General features: G+C 37.6%; 1 protein-coding gene across 2 annotated transcripts in view; it reads right to left on the bottom strand.

The window, feature by feature from the left end:
- LOC124154228 (microtubule-associated protein futsch-like) overlaps positions 1-21759 on the bottom strand; it is a 48797-nt gene that overhangs the window by 21073 nt on the left and 5965 nt on the right. For both annotated transcript variants that reach the window (XM_046527819.1, XM_046527818.1), the window contains exons 4-6: positions 9750-20315; positions 8639-8797; positions 3712-3825 (exon numbers count right to left, since the gene is read on the bottom strand). In XM_046527819.1, coding sequence (XP_046383775.1) covers positions 3712-3825; positions 8639-8797; positions 9750-20315 — 10839 coding nt within the window. The remainder of the gene's footprint in view (positions 1-3711; positions 3826-8638; positions 8798-9749; positions 20316-21759) is intronic.

Raw genomic sequence — 21759 nt, 5'->3', positions numbered from 1 at the left:
TCATTACAAAGACAGCTCTAACTCTGGCATAGAAGAGGTGCCATCAGACAGTGACAGTGATTTTAAAGATGAGAGCGATGAGGAAAACATACATGATAAAAACCTAAAGAAACCAGTAGAGAGGAAAGTAGGGGAGTATGTAGTTTTTTCTTATGAAGAAGAGTTATTTCCGGGGGTTATAACTGATGTTTGTGAAACAGCTGCTACTATTACAGCTATGAAAAAATCTGGGAGACTCTGGAAATGGCCAGAAAAAGAGGATAAATTGGACTACGAATGGGAAACTGTATTATACCACATTGACGAGCCTTTAAAAATGAGTACCACGAGAAATGTTTACTCAGTCCCGGAACTTGAATTTTTATGGGATTAACTTCTTGCATTCTGATAGCTTAGCACAATTTATATTCATTTTTTTTAACTTAATTAACTAGAGAATGAGCCTAAGTTATGTAATACGTTAACATTCAATTTTTGTATTTTTCTACAACTTTTATCATTCATTTCATCCCTGTATTCATACAAAGTAGGCAAAAATTCATTTATTAAACCTTTTCTCATTTAAAACATATGTAAACTACTAAAGAGTGTCAATAAATAAAGAGTGTATTGAAATAAAGAGTTTTATAAAGTGTGTCAACTACTGAAAATAAAATGTGTCAACTACTAAATACTCTTGTTTTCGCTTGGTGTCAACTACTAGACCTGTGCCCGTTAACAAAAAAAAAAATAATAATAATTCACATTCATTTTATTAATGTTATTCTTGTGACAGTACGATAGAGGAATACTTTGTACAGCTATCAGTAACTTTAAGTTTCCCCTACAGTGAATTCGGTTTAAGTAATGTTAACAAACAGACATACAAATCCTTAAGGTGTCAACTACTGGTGGTTTTACCTTAACAGTTTTTTAAGAAAAAATCAACGATTTTAATCGATTATAGGCAAATAACTTGAAAAGTATTAATGTTATTAGGAAATTGTGGGCTACAAAACTGTAGCTTATAAAAAATTAAATAAAAATCTTATTTTATATTTTCTTTATGACCAATTCGGACCGAGCTACAACTTGTTTATGGTTATCTATTGTTTGTCATACGCTAAATTTGAAAGATTCAATACCAAATAGCGGGAATAATGTAATTTTCGAGGAAAAATTATGCAATCCGTTTAAAAGTGTTTTTAAAAAACTTTCTTATAATGAGAAAAAATATTTTTTATCATGAAATTTGAGCGAGTTATGATTAAAAATAAGATCAGTCCCTACTTTTTTGTACGAAAAAATCAGTGAAAACAACTCCTTATTACCACACTAGACAAAATTGATCAATGCCCTTCAGTATTTCTCTTTATTTAAGTATTGTTAATTGATCCTAGAAGTTTTTCTAATTTACAATTCTAAATTTTGAAAAAAATGGAGGAAAAAGTGAAAAGTCATTTTCTACAATTTCGTTAAAAATGCTCTTTTTTTCAAAATAACTCCAAAAAAACTGGAGATAAGAAAAAAAAAGCAAGAGTAATAAATTATACCTTCTTTATTTTCAAATATTTTGGTGTAATTTAATTTTCTATACAATAAATACTTGGTGAGATATTGATAATTAAAACCTCTATTTCCAAGGGAGCTCCACCTTATTTAAACCCTTAAATCCCTCCCCTTTCAAAATTAATGACTCGAAAAAATTTTTATTCACATGACCTTTTAGTCAGTAAAAACCCTACAAAATATAATTTAAATGAACTTTCTATCATAAAAAATATAGGAGCTATGTTTGAAATACCAAACAAATTTATTATCGAAAAATTCGAAATCCACAATTCAGAGCATAATATTCCTCATAATCAGCATATACTTTGTGTACTTTACGTTAGAAGCTAACGATACACTCAAATTTGCTACAAAATAAACACACATACCCATAAGATGTATATATACATACACATATGTGAGTATGTGTGCTCTCGCTCACAGTGACCTGTGAGCATGCATGTGGTGGGAAGACTGAAAGCCATACAGTCTCCGTTTGATTGTGTTTCATGTAATGTCTACATAAATGTACATTTATTTGTTTATGTTACCATGACGAAGTTTGTTCTGTTTATCATATTGTTATATCTTTTCTGTGCTGTGATTAAAATCATGAGAGAAAAAAGTGAATACATAATAAAAAGAGTAAGAAAGTGAATAAGAAGATACAATGTGAAAAATAATTTTTATTTTTAGGGTAAATTATTTTTTTACATTAACCCCCAATAAGGGTTGATTATTATGGGTTGAAACACCTTAAAATTATTTTTCAAACATAAAAAAATAATTATACATATAATTTAAACTAAATTTTACTCGTATTTAGCTTTAAAAATAATTTTTTAAGTTCCAGCTTTTAGGGGTAGTTTTCACCCCTAAAAAATAAAAGGCGCCCTTCGGCATAGTATAGATTTTGAAGAAGGGGGAATGATTAGTCTAATCCCAAATATTTATGCAAATCGATTCGGTTTGAAAAAAAAATTTAAAGGAGGTATGATTAGTATAAACACAAATTTTTATGCAAATCGATTCAGTTTGAAAATTCTTTTTTACATTAACCCCCAATAAGGGTTGTTTATTATGGGTTGAAACACCATAAAATTATTTTCCAAACATAAAAAAATAATTTTTTAAGTTCCAGCTTTTAGGGGTAGTTTTAACCCCTAAAAAATAAAAGGCACCCTTCGGCATAATATAGATTTTGAAGAAGAGGGAATGATTAGTCTAATCCCAAATATTTATGCAAATCGATTCGGTTTGAAAAAAAAAATTTAAAGGAGGTATGATTAGTATAAACACAAATTTTTATGCAAATCGATTCAGTTTGAAAATTCTTTTTTACATTAACCCCCAATAAGGGTTGTTTATTATGGGTTGAAACACCATAAAATTATTTTCCAAACATAAAAAAATAATTATACATATAATTTAAACTAAATTTTACTCGTATTTAGCTTTAAAAAATAATTTTTTAAGTTCCAGCCTTTAGGGGTAGTTTTCACCCCTAAAAAATAAAAAGCGCCCTTCGGCATAATATAGATTTTGAAGTAGGGGGTATAATTAGTCTAATCCCAAATTTTGGTGCAAATCGATTCAGTTTGAAAAAATTGCAAGGTTTTACACTTTTTTGAGCTTCATTTCCTGGACTACTAGTGTAGTCATCAAATATCAGAGTTTGAAATGACACCACTTAAATACCTGAACTCCATTATGATGAAAAAAACTTTCTCTCATGCATATGTTTGCTTCAATTAAAATAAATTAAATACTTATCACCGTATGATCAAAATGAGGGGTGCAAAATATTCTGCCGCGACGAAGCCCAGAACCCAGGCCCCCAGGGTGGGAGTAGGCAATGCTCATCATTACACCAACTCACCCATCTAAACTTCAACGCACTATTTTTAGAATTAAATAAGGCTTGCTAAAAGTACCACATGGAAATTAACTACAGCCCAACTAAGACCCATTCAATGGAACCACTACCATTTCAGATACGTGTTAACCATTCTGAATTCCATAAAAAGTACGGCATTGACAAAGGTAGAGCAAGGTACATGGTCTCCCCTCGTTAGTATGAGAGAAAAGACATGCTTGCTAAATTAATGCCAAGTTTCTACACAACAAGTTTCTATGCAACTGGAAATATGGCAGAACATGCAAATACATAGATTGACTCACAGGTCAGCTTTCTTCCTTCTAGTGGAGCGTTCCACAGCTGAGGGCTGCTTCTCAGCAGCGCTAACACTGGTTTTCTTGCTGGATTCACCATCCTCAACAGCTGTTTCTGGAATCCTAAAATTATAAAAAAAATTCTTGTTAAAAAGTGAAAATACGCATTCCTTCAGTCACTTCAAAAAATTACCTCAGACAATGGATTCATCCTGATAACAATCTCACAAACGTAGGTATGTAATTGGAAATTTTGTACTGGCTAATGCAAATACAGGCGGTCCCCGACTTTCGTACACAATGCGTTCCCGAAAACTTGTACGAAAGTCGAACCATTGACTTCCATACTAATTAGGGTTTACGTTCCAAAAGAGCGGAATATACGTACTAAAACCTTTTTTTTCACGGAATTCATTATAATTGACTTAATTTTAATAATATGTTAATAAAACTCCTCAAATCATCTAATTTCTTTCGAAAATACGCAGAAAATGCAAATAAAAGCTTAAAACACAAGAACTCCGTTGGCTATCAAGTGAAACTTCCTCTTGGCGTTTAAGTTGACATTCTACTTATTACGTCCAATATAAATAAAAGGACATATCATGAAGCATAACAAAATGTAGTTGTTGAACCCGCACTCTGGATACCTATTAATTTTTACACCAAAATTCGACATTTGGCAGGTGACATTCGTGATTGCGTATATTTCGCATGTTATTCAAAAAAGACAAAAGACAAACGGAATTCGGGTGATATTTCGTGTTATATCGTTGCTGAAGGTTTACATGAATTAAACAGCACTCAAACGAAAGAATACAATTAGAAAGAAGATTTTACTAGTTTTATTGAAAGCTATTTGATGATGTATAGTCAACTTCTTTTGAAAAATATCTTCAATGAAGGCTTTCTTCTTCTCTTGATAAAGGAGCCTATAGCAGGCAGTCTCTCTCCCAAATAAATCACCTAGATTAGAGTCAACTACCTTCCCTTCATTATATACGTTCGTATTGTTCGCATATACTGCCATTTGAAACAATTGAATGTTGGGATGCGCAATAAACATCGCGGGAATTTAAAAAAAATTACAGACCAACATCCGAAAGTCCGAATTTAGCGTACGAAAGTCAAGTTAAAGGTGTCAATTTTGAACGTACGAAAGTGCGAATTGTACGAAAGTCTAGTGTACGAAAGTCGAGGACCACCTGTACATAATATCCATAACAACCATGGGTTGATTTTACCAATGGCAACCAAGGTTTTAGTCCACAAATCAATGAAACTACAATTTTTATGTGCGTTTTGTATTTGCTTATCATCAAATTATCTGTTATAGCATGCAAGCTAAGAAAAAACACATTTATCACAATGACATTAATGAGTTTCGTGCTTGTGCTGCCAATACATAAAAACTTTAACAACCCACTTCCATTAATGGTTGGTTGGATTACTAGCACACCTCTACCCAAGGCAGTTGCCCCAAAATAATTCCCTACTCACCCTTTCCTACTACCCCACTTTTTACTATGAAATTGACACAGAAATTAATAGACACTACAGCTTAAAAGCCAAAGTAAATATTGCCAACAATAAGATCATGAATAGACTTTTAATCTTCCATTTTAACTCTCCCCTGTAAGGACAGATAACTGAAGCTTAACTGATTAATGAATATAGAAATCATGAATTTAAATCTATAAATGCTAGGGATGGTCAGATAGGATACTAATATGTATACCAATTACAGTAAAACCTCTTTACATCGTAATGGAGGGGACCAAAATTTGGGCATTTTGATGTATGGAGGTTCACTATAGAGAGGTTTTAGTGATAGGCACCATTTTATTGATAAACCATAATATTAATATATTTAAACATACACGCATGCATTAGTGAACATATATTTACAATTTAATGATTACACAAAGGTAAAAGTAACTTGTTCAAGAGGGCTTTTTAGGAAAGAAATTAGTTATTGGGTTTGCTTTAACCTTTTTAAAACTCTTTCGATATAATGTTTTTAATTCTATTGAATACAATCATATTATGATCGCATTCCTCCATGCTTAATAAAAACAATTTAATTACAGGCATACCCCGAGTTACGTATGTCTCGACTTACGTAAATCCGTACTTACGTAAGCGATAACCGTATTTCAAATGATTACGTTAATTTTCGAATGCGAGCGCGAAGAAGTAGATATTCGCTCGTACAACCTATGGTAGAAAAAATATCGAATAGTTATAGAGTTTTTTACGTGCTAAAAATAACAAGGTGACCCATTTTTGTCATTCCTCGAAGGAAAATTCATTAATTTCTGTAGAAAAATCGCTTATAAATCCCAAGTCAGCAATCAACGTGAAAATTTGCAGTTCTAGCGATGGATGTGGTGGCGTATGTGGTTGCGCTCATTCCTGTACGATACAACTTGTTATACAGCAATTTCTGAAGCGCCAACGCAAAGGTTCGACTTACGTAAATTTCGACTTACGTATAGTCTGCCGGAACGCATCTCTTACGTAACTCGGGGGATGCCTGTATGTTCAATAATTCCTCAACCTCTGTTTTGGTGGGAACTGTAACTGATTCCTCATTACTAACATCTTCCTCTAAATCCATCTCTTACTGTATCCTGCAAGATATATACATCTCCTTCACCACTATCTTCCAACTCATGTGAGGAACAAATGAATAAATCATTATCAACATTTACAAAGTCTTCAAATGTTGAATTTGTGTCAACTATTTTGTTGATTTTATCGTACTCTGTAGGTTCATTCTCAAATATCTCACTTTCCTCCTGTTTGCTACCACCCATAATCCCAGCCTTGATGAAGTATTTCTCAAAAATTGAGGAAAGGCACAGCCTGTGCATGGACTGAAGGATGTTCCATGAGCACTTTTAATGTCGTTTTCACTATTTCACTCTCCATAAAAAATAAATCACTAACTGTTTTCGATAATGCCTTTTGACCAAAGAAATAATTCCCTGGTCTAAGGGTCGTAATTTACTAGTAGTGTTTGGAGGGAAGTACACAACTTTTATATTTCTTAACATAATTCCTTCATCCTCTTATTTCACTGCCCGCGTTTTTTTATTTGTGCAGCCTAGATATACAGTTTCTTCTGTTTTTCCTCGGTTGTTTAAAATAGATGGTATTCCAAAGGTCACTGCTACATCTTTCTTCTGCCTGCCCTCGTCGATGGCTTGGAAAAATCCTCGGAATGCGGTAATGTCAAGCAGCCGCCTTGTTTTATTTGTTGAATCCATCATCAACTTATAATTAATTAAGTAATTTTCGTGTGTTTTCATATTTTATGGCAAATAATTGAAAATACTCCTTAAAATATATTTTAGAAAATTGATTTATCATTCTTACAACGTATGACATGTTTAAGATTATAAAAAAATAAATAAACATGTGACTATTGCAAAAAATAAACAAGAAATTGAGCGTAATTTTGAAAATTTTGTTGAATTCCCTCTCTCCAAAATACAATGCACGTAGCGTTCCGAAGAAAAACTCTGTCGAGGGCACACAGTAACGCTAGGTCTGCGAAAGGACGTGATTTCCCGGTGAGAATGCTGGGCGAACTACTGCAGAATGCGGCGGCAACGGTAAAAAATTTCATTACTCTACTGCGTGTCAACTAATTAGCTGTCTCCTTCACCTAACATTGTCGCGCATGGAGTGATGTTCGTCAGTATTGCTAGAAATTGACGTCCCGGACTCCTGATGGAAGAGTCAGATTTCGCGGCATAAATACGCACGCAAGACAGATGACTGTTGCTAATCGCAATAAATTGTAAACTACGATCGTTCACGAAAGCATCGAAAAATTACCAAGGCGGCAGTGAGAAAGTGCTACACCGGGAAATATGGGAATAAAATAATTGCAAAATTGTATTTGATTTATTTCGAGTCGCAGTAAATTCATGAAATATTTTCATTTTAGAAACGGAAGTAGCAATGCGGTTGAGTAATTCTGTCTCCATAAATGGGAGAGAAGTTGTTGAAATATTTCCGCCGGCAAGGGATTATAGGCTGCGCTGGTCGCCTCTTTTATTAACTGAACATAGTATGTAAGCACTTACAGGAAAATAAAGCCATAAGTAATAGAAAGCGAGTGCTATCGCGCAATTTTTACCATGATTCGAGAGAAAACGATGCGTTCTGTCTTCATTTACTGTCACTTAAAATGATTAGGATAGTTCGTTGCCTTTTTCTTATTTACCGTTAGGTATGCTCTCGTATGGGACAAAATGGCCCTAGGTAATGGTTAACATGAAAATTGCAGTAAAGTAAAGGTGTAAAAGAGAAGAATAAGCGTGAAACATTTATCGCTGAAAATGTCATTCCATGTTCGTTATCGCGGGTGCATTAATGGTCTCTAGTTGTCTCGGTACGAAATGCAGAGGTAGTTAGGCCGTCTCGGGGGTCTCTCGTTGCTATGATATATAGAGGTTTTACGATATAAAGAGGTTCACTATAGAGAGGTTTGCCTATAAATTTACATGTAAATCTGACGGGACCAGAGGGTTGGTACGATGTATAGAGGTTTACGATGTAAAGAGGTTCACTACATAGAGGTTTTACTGTACATATAATACATTACATATGGCCCATGAATTTAATAGTTAAAAAATTCACAGAGAAACTTAGAAAAAAAATTAAGGTAGAAATTTTAGCAAGCAGTCTAATTGGTTAATTTAAATCCTGTCTTTAGACCCGAACAATTTTTTTGGTTGATTTATTGGAACAATACATCACCATTGATTGTACATAGTACAAATTAAAAGAACAACAAGATAATATGTATGTATATAGCAACACTAAAAAACTATACCTAGCCAAGATATATGTACATGAAGATCATAAGGAAATTCTGAAGAGAAACTTATGAAAGAAGTATGTAACTGGAGGAAAAACTCACTCTGTCATCCCTTTCTTTCTAAGATTGCCTCTTCTTTGTGGCTTAGAAACACTTTCGTCTTCACCTTCATCCTGCAATTTTTGAGAATTTCTCTCATTGCCACTGAGATTTTCATGGGCCATTGATACTGCACCAGTAGTATTTCCTCTAACAGATTTCCTTCAAGAAGATAAAAACAACTATGAAATGGATAATTATTCTACAGGAAAATATGCTAAATAGTAATGCAAAAATTAATACATAAATTAAAAACAAAAGAAGAACAGCCACTCTCAATTCGATTCCAAGCAATTAAAAAAATGAAATCTTCTAAATAAAAAATGAGTCATATAATATTTGCAGAAAATTTGTCATAATATACATTGGCAAGGATGTAATTTTGGTAACTAAAGCATTAAATTTTAAAATTACACCCATGCATGTTTTTGAAGGTAAAAAAGGATCCAAAAATGTTTGCCTACAACGGCTAGCCCTTGAATGGAACATATACGAGTAAGTTCTTGACCTTGATACTTGACCTTACCCAGTTGAACCAAGTAGGAAACCCACTTGGAGAAGCCTTTCCAAATTTGACACTTTTTCAACTATCAATAGAATCCAAAAATTGATTCAAAGCCTTCAATGTGGTTTTTTGAAAATCCAGCGTAAAAGATGAAAGGTAAAAAATTTATAATTTCTGTTACCAAAATATGGAATTCAGGACCTTACACTGATACAGAAAGAAATTCACATTGAGCATTGATACTTCGCCAATAATGGGTCTCAAGATTTAAAAGCACTGGGCCAAATTTCCAAGCAAAATTCCAAAATAAAACAGAACTTATACACTGAAATTGGAATAAAGTGATTTCCTTGCAAACCCTGGCTTACGGGAGAGAAAGCATAACACTTATATTCCCTCTCGAGTTTTAGGAAACAATTGAAACAATAACATTCATGACATCGATCGAGCAAAATATTATTGCTAGAAAATTTTACAACAAAATGAATGCAATGATTTCATTAGTAATTTGCAGGATAGAAAAGAAGAAATTCATATTACATATTGCTCCAAGTTCTAGATGTGATACAAGTTCAAATTAAGGATTTCATAATTAATTAGACCACAAACCTTTTAGATGACTTCCCCTTGACTGAAGCTCCATCTTCATCGTCGAGTTCTACTTTCTTCTCTATCGTTTCTGATGCTTGGGCATCAAAATGCACATGCTTCCTAAGCCCTCTTTGGCCTGCAATATTCCTCAAATTGGATTTTAAAATCATTGAATCAACCACAACATCAGGAAGGCTACTACTTTCATTCACAATGGGCAAGTCTTTCATTACTACATCGCTAGTTGCCTCTTTTTTTCGATCTGATTGCTTTGTTTTCAATTTATTTTCTTTGCCATGGTGTGAAACACTGTCTTCTGACTCAGGCAAATCTAAGTTTGAGTCGTCAACTTCAACATCATTCATCTTCCGTGTAAGTCTAAGGTTTTTGGGGGCTACCTTTTTACTTCTACCATTCCTGAGAGACTTTGCAGGGAGAACAGGTTCATTTTCTTCTTTAGATAATGCCGAAGGAACATGCTTAAGTTTGGAAACAACAACAACAGGGTTTCTATAAGGAGAAGATATCTTTCCTTTAAGGTAAGAATCAGAGTCGATTGAAAGACTTTCTGCTTCACCACCCCGCTTCTCAGTCCCTTCACCTTCAGTATGATGAACCATTGGAGAGGCAAATAACTCCTGTAAACCAGAAACATCAACATAGCTACTCTGGGGACTTGGCTGTGCAAATAACTCCTTAACACCTCGAATGTCCGAATATCTAGAAGTTGGGCTTCTAGGCCCCAGCCACTTCTTAATCCATTTGATATTTTCATGACCTTCAGAAGAAGCCCTTGATGCTGACTTCCTCCTCCCTGAGTGGGAAAGGCCTGACTCCAAATTAACTTCCCTGGGAACTGTTCCTGTAGCCTCCACTTTGGGATTCTTCTTTGAAGAAAGTGATTTTCTTTCTACTGCTGAAGAATTCATGGTGTGACATGGCAAATTCTGATCATCTCTCTCCTCATCCACACTAGGTGAATTCTGCATACCAACTTCAGAAGGCTCTACACTAATCACATTTACTGTGGCAGACTTTGAACATAAAAGTTGAATTTCATTGAAAATGGATTCCTTCTCCATAGAGTCTCTAGTAGTGCTTGGAGACTCCTCGCTGATAACATCCATTGCAGTATTTTTGCCTTCAGGCAGGATTGTGATAGCAGGTGTTCTGAGCAAATCCTTAATGCTCTCAGAGTAATCTGGTGTTGCATTAACACTCTTTCTCACCACTTGCCTTAACAGGGGAGTGACTGTTACTGACATAGAATTTGATGATTTCCGACTACTGGACCTCCTCTTCCCTGATTCTACATTAGTATCCAAGGCCACACACTCTTCAGAATCCTTTATATCCTCACCATCCTCTGACTGATGAATGGTAATTGGTGTCTCACACTCATTAATTACTTCTGTCGGCAATTCTTCAGAAACAGGCAGTGCATTAACAGCAGGGGTCTTCAGCAAGTCCTTCATGCTCTCAGAGTAATCAGGCGTAGCAGCAATGCTCTTCCTTGCCACCTTTCTTGTCATAGGTGTAACCTTGAATGAAGAAGCAATTGATGATTTCCTGGCGCTGGACTTCCTCTTCCTTGACTCTAGTATGGAATCCAAGACCTCAACCGGCTCAGAATCCTGTTCGCTCTCAACATTTACTGATTGGTTAATTGCCTTTGAAGTTGACATTGGCTCTTCCTCCACAAACATGGATGACCTATTTTCAAAAGTCATGGAAGTTCTCCTTAGGGTCTGTAATTGTGACTCCTTGCCACTTATATCTTCAGGTAAATCTTCCTCAGGAATTATTACAGTGGTGACAGCAGGGGTTTTCAGTAAATCCTTCATGCTCTCAGAGTAATCAGGCGTAGCAGCAATACTTTTCCTTGCCACCTTTCTTGTCATAGGTGTAACCTTGAATGAAGAAGCAATTGATGATTTCCTGGTGCTGGACCTCCTCTTCCTTGATTCTAGTGAGGCATCCAAGACCTCACCCGGTTCAGAATCCTGTTCGCTCTCAACATTTACTGATTGGTTAATTGCCATTGAAGTTGACATTGGCTCTTCCTCCACAAACATGGATGACCTATTTTCAGAAGTCATGGAAGTTCTCCTTAGGGTCTGTAATTGTGACTCCTTGCCACTTACATCTTCAGCTAAATCTTCCTCAGGAACTATTACAGTGGAGACAGCAGGGGTTTTCAGCAAATCCTTCATGCTCTCAGAGTAATCAGGTGTAGCAGCAATGATCTTCCTTGCCACCTTTCTTACCATAGGTGTGACCTTGAATGAAGAGGCAATTGACGATTTCCTGGTGCTGGACCTTCTCTTCCTTGATTCTAGCGTGGCATTCAATACCTCACCTGGCTCAGAATCATGTTCACTTTCAGCATTTATTGACTGGTTGATGGCTAATGGAGTTGCCATTGCTTCTTCCTCTATGAACATAGATGTCCTATTTGCAGAAGCTACAGAAGTTCTCCTAAGGGTATGCAACTGAGACTCTTCTCCAACTATAACTGCAGGCAAATCTTCCTCAGGAATTGGTATAGTAGCAGCAGCAGGGGTCTTCATCAAATCCTTCATGCTCTCAGAATAATCAGGTGTTGCACTAACTTTAATTTTTGCAATCTTTTCAATCAGAGGAGTGACTTGTAATGAGGAACTAACTGATGATTTCCTTCTACTGGACTTCCTTGTACCCACTTCAGTGGCAGTATCCAAAGTCACAACTCCCATTGAGTCCATTTCTATTCCAACATTCTTTGAATTGCTCATGGCCACTGGTGATTTAGCTACTTCTCCTTCAATCAGCATGGATGACCTAGTTGGAGAATACAATGAATCTCTTTCTTGCACTGATTCATTGGACTCGTCAAGAGTTATTTCTCTAGAAATATCTTCAGAAAATGGAATAGAAGTGACAGCAGGTGTTTTTAACAGATCCTTCATGGCTTGTGCAAAATCAGGAGTAGAATTAACACTCTTTCTTGTCACTCTTCTACCCAGAGGAGTGACTCCTAAGGATGAACCTACTGATGATTTCCTTTTCCCCAATTCAAGAGCTGAATCAAAATCAACATCCTCTTCAGATTGCTGTACATTGTCAACATTCATTGAATTAGCCATGGTTTGTGGAAATTTTACTTCTATCTCTTCTTTCAACATGGATGATCTGGAAGCAACATCGTCAGAAACACACTTTTTGGACTGTGACTCCAAGGTAGTTTTTTCTGTCAGGATGATTTCTTCTGTCATTGGATCAGTGGTGATTGCAGGTGTCCTTAGCATATCCCTCATGCTACCAGAATAATCAGGTGTAGCAGCCATGCTCTTTCTGGTCACCTTTCTAAGAATTGGAGTAACCTTGAATGATGAACCACTCGACAATTTCCTGGTGCTGGACCTAGTATTTCCAGATTCAAATGTTGTATTCAAAGTTACATTCTGCTCACAATCACGTTCACTGCTGGGATTTGTTTCATTTCCCATGGCAATAGGCGATGCTTCCTCTGACAACATGGATAATCTCTTTTCAGAAGGCAATGATTCTCTCTTTGTCTTTGAATGCAGAGGATGCTCACTCTCGACTTCCCCAAGAAAATCTTTAGCTGCCACCACATGAGGGAGTGCTGGTGTTTTCATCAGATCTTTCATGCTCTCAGAGTAATCAGGAGTATCAGTGACACTATTTCTCATCCCTTTCCTAATATGAGTAGTGACTTTGGGCGAGGAAGCAACTGATTTCCTGCTACTGGACCTTCTCTTCCCTGATTCTACTGTGTTATCCAAAGCTATACCCTTCTCAATATCCACGACGACTGGAGTGGCAGGTGTTTCCTCTTCAATAAACTTTGAAGACCTCCTTGAAGAAGGTAAATTTATCTCCTTCATCTGAGATTCCTCATTAGGCACTTCTGTATGATAATCTTCCTCCATAGTTGGCAGTACAGTGACAGCAGGAGTTTTCAGCAAATCCTTCATGCTCTCAGAATAATCAGGCGTACTAGCAACACTCATTGCAACCTTTCTTATTGCAGGAGTTACCGTGACTGAGGAGGCAATTGATAATTTTCTGCTACTGGACCTCCTTTTTCCTGATTCTACTGTGTTATCCGATGTTACACCCTCCTCATAATCCATTTCCCTGTCAACATATACCGCCTGCTCTTCGGCAACAGGAGTTGAAGATGTTTCCTCCTCCTTAAACATGGATGACATCTTTGTAGAACATGATGATTTGTCCATATCAGAGTCCTCATTGACAAATTCGGTTGGCATATTCTCCTCAGTAGTTGGCATTGCAGTGATAGCAGGGGTCTTCAGCAAATCCTTCATGCTCTCAGAATAATCAGGTGTAGTAGCAACACTCTTTCTTGCCACCTTCCTTACCACAGGAGTGACCTTGAATGAGGAAGCAATTGATTTCCTGCTACTGGACCTCGTCTTCCCTGATTCCACTGCATTATCCAAAGTGACACCCTCCACAGAATCCAGTTCTCTGTCAGTATTTACAGACTGGTTTGTGGCCAATGGGGTTGCAAATGTTTCCTCTTCTATAAACATGGAGGACCGCCTTGTAAAAGGTAACAAATTTCTCCCCTCTATCTCAGATTCCTCTACAGAGACTTCTGTGTGAAGATCTTCCTCAGCAGTTGGCAGTGCGGTGACAGCAGGGGTTTTTAGCAAGTCTTTCATACTTTCAGAGAAATCAGGGGTAGCAACAGCACTTCTTCTCAAAACCTTTCCAATCAGAGGGGTGACTTTTAATGATGAAGCAATTGATGATTTTCTCAAGCTGGATCTCTCCTTCCCTGCTTCTACTGTGGTATTCAAGGCCTCAACTTTCTCAGAATCCACTAGACTATCAACATTAGCTGACGGATTGATAGCCAGTGGTGATTCAGTTACCACGGATGACCTCTTTGAAGCATGTGACGAATTCCTCCTAGGGGTGACTATTTCAGACTCATCACTCTTAATGTCTATGGGAGAATTCTCCTCCGGTATAATCAAGGCACTGACAGCAGGTGTCTTCAGCAAATCTTTCATACTATCTGAATAATCTGGTGTAGCACCAATACTCTTTTTTGCTTCTTTTTTCATCACAGGGGTGACCTTGAATAAAGAAGAAATGGAAGATTTCCTCCTAATTGATTTCCTTCTCCCTGTTGTCATAGGGAAATTCACTGCAGCATCATTCTCTTCTGCATTGAGTGCATCCTCCATATTTAATGCACTTGTGAAAGACCCTGATTCACTCACCAAGGAAGCACTTGCATTCACACCTGAGCCAAGATCAATTGAATCCCAAGCATTTGACTGAGTGAATGCATCTGGTGTTGAAATATCACCTATTCTCAGTGATTTTCTCGATTTGCTTGACGAATGATTCATTATTTCGACTTCTGTGGCAGTGGTTGATCTTTGACTTACAGAGTCAGCCATTCTCATTTTGACAGGACCTTCTTGGATGAAAGAAGCTGATTTTTCATCATCAATTGTTTCAGTGTTGGCAGTTGTATCTAGTGATACATTCACACTACAAGAGCTATCAGCTACGGCATTAACTCCACTCAACTTCTTCCGCTGAAATGTGATTCTGGAGCCACTTGAGAACTCGTTAACAGCTATCGGCATATTTCCTGATTCCATAGTAGAGTCTGTCGACATACCCTGTTCCTGAGAATCCAATCCTATCTCTTCATTCTCAGCACTAGCAAAAGTTCCAGATTCACTGTCAATGGAAGAATTTGCTTCTACACTTGAACTAGCCGTAGTCATATTCTCCACTTGTTGGCATACAGGGACATGTGATAGGGAAGTTTCATTAAGCCTTAATGATCGCCGAGCTGAACTTGCTGATGATATTTCCTCAAGTTCTGATGATATGAGTGGTGTTTTACTTTCAACATGAGAGAAATCCATACTATGAGCAGGTGAAGGGAGATGCTCCTCATTGATCACACCTTCAGTTATCTCTACTTCTTCAATTTTCATGGTTTTCAATCCAGGTGTCTTCAGCAAATCCTTCATGCTCTCAGAGTAATCTGGTGTTTCAACTACACTCTTTCTGGTCACCTTCCTAGTCAGAGGGGTACCTTTAAATGATGATGATCCCACTGATGATTTTCTGCCCAGAGACTTGTGACTCATGATACTTTCATCTTGTTCTTCAGGTACTTTCTGGGCAAGTGACAATGGTGTTTTATATAAATCACTCAAACTCTCAGAATAATCTGGCGTTCCAAGTTTTAAAATGGATTTCCTCGTCGATCTTCTTTTTTCCTCCTTCTTTGCTGTTTCAATAGAAGTGTCAACCTCTGCACACTGGGAATTTGATTCATCATGGGCCCCTGTACCAGCTGGTGTCTTTACTTCACTCACCACAGTACATACAGAGGACTCACTCCTTTTCTCAGGTTCCTTACTAAATATCCATGAGGTACTGACCAATGAAGGACTACTTCTGGCATCTGAAACTCTCTTATTTTTTATTTTACCGATGTCAGCAGCAGTATTTGATTCATCATTCATAAATGATTTACAACTCCTAACAGATCTTGTACTTATCTTGCTGGTGCTCAACTGTGACTCATTTATATTACTGATTGGACTACTAGTCTCATCCAACATCAAATTGAAAGCACTGCTGTCCAAAGGAGAAGCCGCAGTTTTCATACTTAGGGGGATGCTGGCCTGGCTCATCAATGATTGTCTTGTATTTCTTCTCTCGCTGGCCGTACCCTCTTCACTGAAGCTCTTAGCAGCCGGAGTGATGTCCTTAGAATGCACCATTTCAGGATTTTGAGGTGTTGAAGGCATCTGTCCCAAATCCTCATTACAAAGTGAGGCACCTAAAGTTCCTCTCCTTTTCCTTGTTGAATTGCTCACTGCAGGTGTACTAGTCCATGAAATTTTCCTATGACTTTCTTCAACCAGGTTTCCTCTAGCACCTGACACATCAGACTTATTTGACATTAAACTTGACGTGTGCATCAAAGAGTCCATTCCACCATCTTCCAGACATGAGTTATTGCTGCTCAGATCGGAGAAGTTATCAACATCACTTGAGTTCATTTCTTGAGTTCCAGACATTCGGTTAATTTTCTGCCTCACTGTCACATAGTCCTTGGTGTTACCACCCAAATCTGACACTTCGAAGCTGTTGGAACCAACTGCAGTAGGTGTTTTAAGGCGATTATATATGCTGGCGACAAAGCAAGGTGTGCCTAAGCTCTGAGTACTCTTTCGTTTACTCCTTTTGATTGGAGTGGAGGCTTTATCCTTGGCTGTGCTTGCATTATCAATGATTTTACTTCTGAGTTGAACAGAGGAAGGTGTATTCGGAGTAGTGCTAAGATGTGATTTCACTGCCATATCTTCATTTATGACAGAAGTAGATGCACTTGAATCTGCATTGCTTTTTCTTCTGCTTTTCTGAAGGATGGAAGTAGATTTTGCTCCATTAATAGAAGCTACACTGTTCCTTAGGGATTTCACAGATAGCCAAGAGGCACACTCCCCATCAGATGGTATTGGTGTTTTTGTCATATCCTGAATAATAGATGAATACTCAATTGCACTATATGTGCTACATGACTTTCGACTCCTAAGAGATTCCCTCCGAGATGACACATCCTTGGTCACAGTCCATTCTTGGCCATTAACATCAATGACAGATTCAGCAGATAAGCTAGAAGTACTGAGTGCTGAATCCATGTATGGTGCTGTCCCATCATCATCTGATTTTTGTGCTGACTGTCCCACAAGTTTATTTCCTAGCTTGGCTGGACTTGGATTAGTACGTGACAAATCATTCTCTGAATCTTCTCTTGCAAGCGATCGTTGAAATTTTGCTTTAATCTCACTCAAATTGACTAATGTCTTAGGGGTGCCATGTTCATCCTTTGAGAATATTTTAGAGTGATTTTGATCACTGACTGGTGTCTCTCCCATTGTAGATTCAACACTTTGCAAAGACCCAACACTCTCAATACTTCTGCCTTTATCCAACAAACTTGGAGTATTCATTATCGTTATTGTGTCATCGAGAGCAGAATTGTAACTGCTTTCAACAAAAGATTCTGTATTATTTGGAGCAGCATCATAAATTTTGGGAGTACTACCAGCTAAACTTTGTTTTGATGGTGTCTTGATACTCTTTTTCTTTCTCTTCAGTGAATCTCTTGTATTTACTGTAGCATTGGCAGTACTATTTTCACTGAATGACTTACCAGGAGTTGTGACGACTTCATTAGAAAAGACTAATTCTGGCTTCAGTGGTGTTACAGGCACCTGATCTAAGTCCACACTGCAAAGTGAGGAGCCAAAAGTTACTCTCTTTTTCCTTGTGGAATTACTCACTGCAGGTGTACTAGTCCATGAACTCTTCACTGGAGATTCATTCACTGGGTGCACTTCCGCATCTGTCACATCACAATCATCCAATATTAAACTTGATGTTTGCATTAGAGAATCATTACCACCCTCTTCCATGTACGAGCAATTGCTGCTCAGATCTGACAGGTAATCAACATCACTTGAGTTAATTTTTTGGGGTGAATTCACTTTCTTTCTTAGTGTCACATAGTCCTTAGATTTACCACCCATAGCTGACACTTCAAAGCTTTTAGATGCATCTGCAGTAGGTGTTTTAAGGCGATTATATATGCTGGCGACAAAATAAGGAGTGGCTATGCACTTACGTTTACTCTTCCTAATGGCTGGAGAGAGGGTCTTATCTTCGGTTTGATTTACTCCACCAATGCTTCTACTTCTAGATAGACTAGGACTAGGGCTATTGACGATGATGCTGAGAGGTGATTTCATAGCTTCTTGAACATTTTCAAGGTAACTTTGAGCATGAGACTCAGAAGTGCTCTGCCTCAGATTCCCTTTAGAGATGAGAGGTGAAGGATTCGCTTCACTGGTGGAGGCTACACTTGTTCTTTGAGATAGCCAAGATGCATATTCATCGTCAGATGGTATTGGTGTTTCATTGATGTCTGAGCTATTAGTATCATTACTCTTAAAAACTGATGCCAGGTCTTTGCTATGGGGAGTTGCAGGAGACCTTAAGGACTGCGAACTCCTCTTCCTTAAGGATTTTCTTGGAGATGTTCTTACTGCTTCAGTTACAGACCACTGCCCTCCTCTGGCATCATTGACCAGATTAATACTGGCAACAGATAAATCTTGCTCGCTAGAATACTTTTGTGTAGCAGAAACATTCATTTGTGAATATTCACTAACAGAGCTCATCCTTCTGCTGCACGGAGTATTCTTTTTGGCTTCAATTGTTGAAAATGAGCCATCTCTTAATAATGGTACGATATCTTCCTTAGGATCCCTAACCAAACTTTTACGTTCATTTCCCTTTAAGTCACTCTTTTCTTCTTCTCTGCTTGGAAGCTCTAATTTCTTTCCACTCCTTTCACATTCATCCTCACTCCCAGGTACAGCTTTCCCTTTACAAATCATAGAAGGGCTGTCAGTAGGTTTCTCAGACAGTACACTCTTCCTGCCACTTCCAACAGAAAGATTTTCATTGATGCTCCATTTCTTACGAACTGTAAACTTAACCATTGGTTCTGGTGTAGGTGGTATCACCACAATTTTCACTGAATTCCTGGTGCTCTTTTTGCAAGATTGATTATCTGAAATGGATACACTTGAATTCATGTTTGCTTTCAATTCATCTGATTTCTTGCTTCTAGATGATTTTTCTGGAGTACATGTCACTGCAGAAAAACTGGAACCTTCACTGAAGGTATGAAGCCCACTTTTAGGGCTCCCCTTCAGCAGATCTGCCGATTCAATGAGAGTAACTGAGTTTTTTGTTTTTCTCAATGTTCTAGGAGTATCATCTTCAATTACAATAGTTTCAGAAAGCAAATTCCCTGTTCCATTCAGGGTAGAACTAACATTTTCATTCATCATTCTATCATTCCCAAAATACGTAGTGACCACTGAGCTCTCAGATTTCTGGATCTGGGAAATTGAAGTATTTACAGCATGGGCTGTGGATTTTCTCATACTTGACCTTCTTCCATTTCTTGGCTTTAGAGTGCTGCCAGATTCTACCTCTTCTGCTTCATTTTCTTTTCCTTCCTTATCAATAGAACTTCCAAGGGTTATATTTCTATTTTCTTGAGCGGCAAAGCTCTTATCTTGCTCGGAAATTTCACAACTCTGAGCCACAATAAGTTGATGGTGAGATTTACTCTGAGGTATTTCTCTTCCACTCACCAATGAAATAGGAGATGAAATAAACTTAGAGGCTCCAGATTCTTTATGTTTTAGTGAAGCCCTTCGCTTTGGTGTTTTCACTTTGGGCATTTCATTTGTCAAAGTCACCAAGTTGTTTCCATTAAGCATACTACTTCTTGATTTGCGACTTTGTCTTTTTGAATCACTTACCACAAGTGGACTGTCAAAGCAAATCAAATCAGACACATCATTTGAAGAGCCAGTATCTACATTCTGCACAGGTACCAGGGATCTGCGTATAGCACTTCCTGATTTATTATCACTTACATTGCCTTGCTCTTTTGAGGCAATAGTTTTTGCAGACTCCTCATTGGCACTGAAAAAAAATAAATGTATAAATTTCCACGTACTCAAATGTCAGATAAAATTGATGGTTAAACATCAAAAGAGAGGTGATAATGAAAAATAAATGGTTTCCGTAGGTTGATCAGTGAGCTAAAAGATAAATCACTTGGGGATTGAAGTTTCATGGCTTGCAGAAAATTGAATGACTGAGGAATGAAAAAGGCGGAGTTCAATGTGGTATGAAAATAATTATACTGTTTACAAGGAAGGAGTGTGCACTTGGAAATCTCATCGTAAGATAACAATCATACTAGAAACTGATAGTACTACAAAAGCTGATAGGAGATGAAAATTAAGGATATTGATTTTCAGGAGTTTTTTTCACTATCCCTTAATATTTTGCAGTAAAATATGAACATGCAAATTGAGCAACAATACAATTCCCCCTCTCACTAAAAGATAAATAGAGGAGAACTTTCAATTTACAAAGTTGTAGGGACCCAAAATCCTTAACCTTGTAAATAAGAGGGAATGCAAAGGGAATTTCATTTCTTTGTGTTGCAGGTTGTGCAAATTTGTCACCAAGCAGGTGTATGATTATGTCGCATGCCCCTCCACACGGCCCAGTGAGTAAGCATCAAGCTGTTATGGAACAGTAAACATTGATTGCCCTGGTATTGTGATAATAGCATGACTTAAATAAAAGATCGTAGCACTTTTCCACAAGATTTTTTAATGCGTACAACGCGTTTTGGCTCTCTGAGCCATCATCTGGTACAAGACAATGCAAAACATTTGAAAATCTCCTTTATACCCTTGAGAAAGGGGGGGGGTTTGGGGAGGATTTGACATCTTTGAAGAAGAGGGTGGGAATGGGCATACAGATTAGAGACAGTGGGAAAAGATACAACTACGGGATGTGGAGAACCTACGTTGGAAGGAGGACTCTGATCATAGCTAACTAGTCTAACCAGAGGGGGGTTGAGAAGAATGAAAAAGGGGGGGGGGAGGTTAGGGTAAAAAGAGAGGCTTACTTCTCAGCTAACCCAAAGGGACTCCTCACCTCTACCTCTTCTCCTGCATCGCTACTTACTTCTCTCCCTTTCTAAAGACACGCGGCCTCTCTTTTTACCCTTACTACCCCCCCTTTTTTCACTCTTCTCAACCCCCCCCCCCTCTCGTTTTTTCTATGGTTCTTTCCCACGTGTCGTTAAGTTACATTTGTGACTAGAGTCCTCCTTCCAACGTGGGTTCTCCACATCCCGTAGTTGTATCTTTTCCCACTTTCTCTACTCTGTACGCCCATTCCCACCCCCTTCTTCAAAGATGTCAAATCCCCCTCAAGGGTATGAAGGAGATTTCCAAATGTTTTGCAGTGTCTTGTACCAGATGATGGCTCAGTGAGCCAAAACGCATTGTACGCATCAAAAAATCTTGTGAAAAAGTGCTACGATCTTTTATTTATTTAAATATGT

This window comes from Ischnura elegans, chromosome 2, assembly GCF_921293095.1.
Source record: "Ischnura elegans chromosome 2, ioIscEleg1.1, whole genome shotgun sequence".
NCBI classification, from domain to species: domain Eukaryota; kingdom Metazoa; phylum Arthropoda; class Insecta; order Odonata; family Coenagrionidae; genus Ischnura; species Ischnura elegans.
Note: the sequence above shows the minus strand (reverse complement) of the source record. Positions and strands in the feature narration are given on the sequence as shown.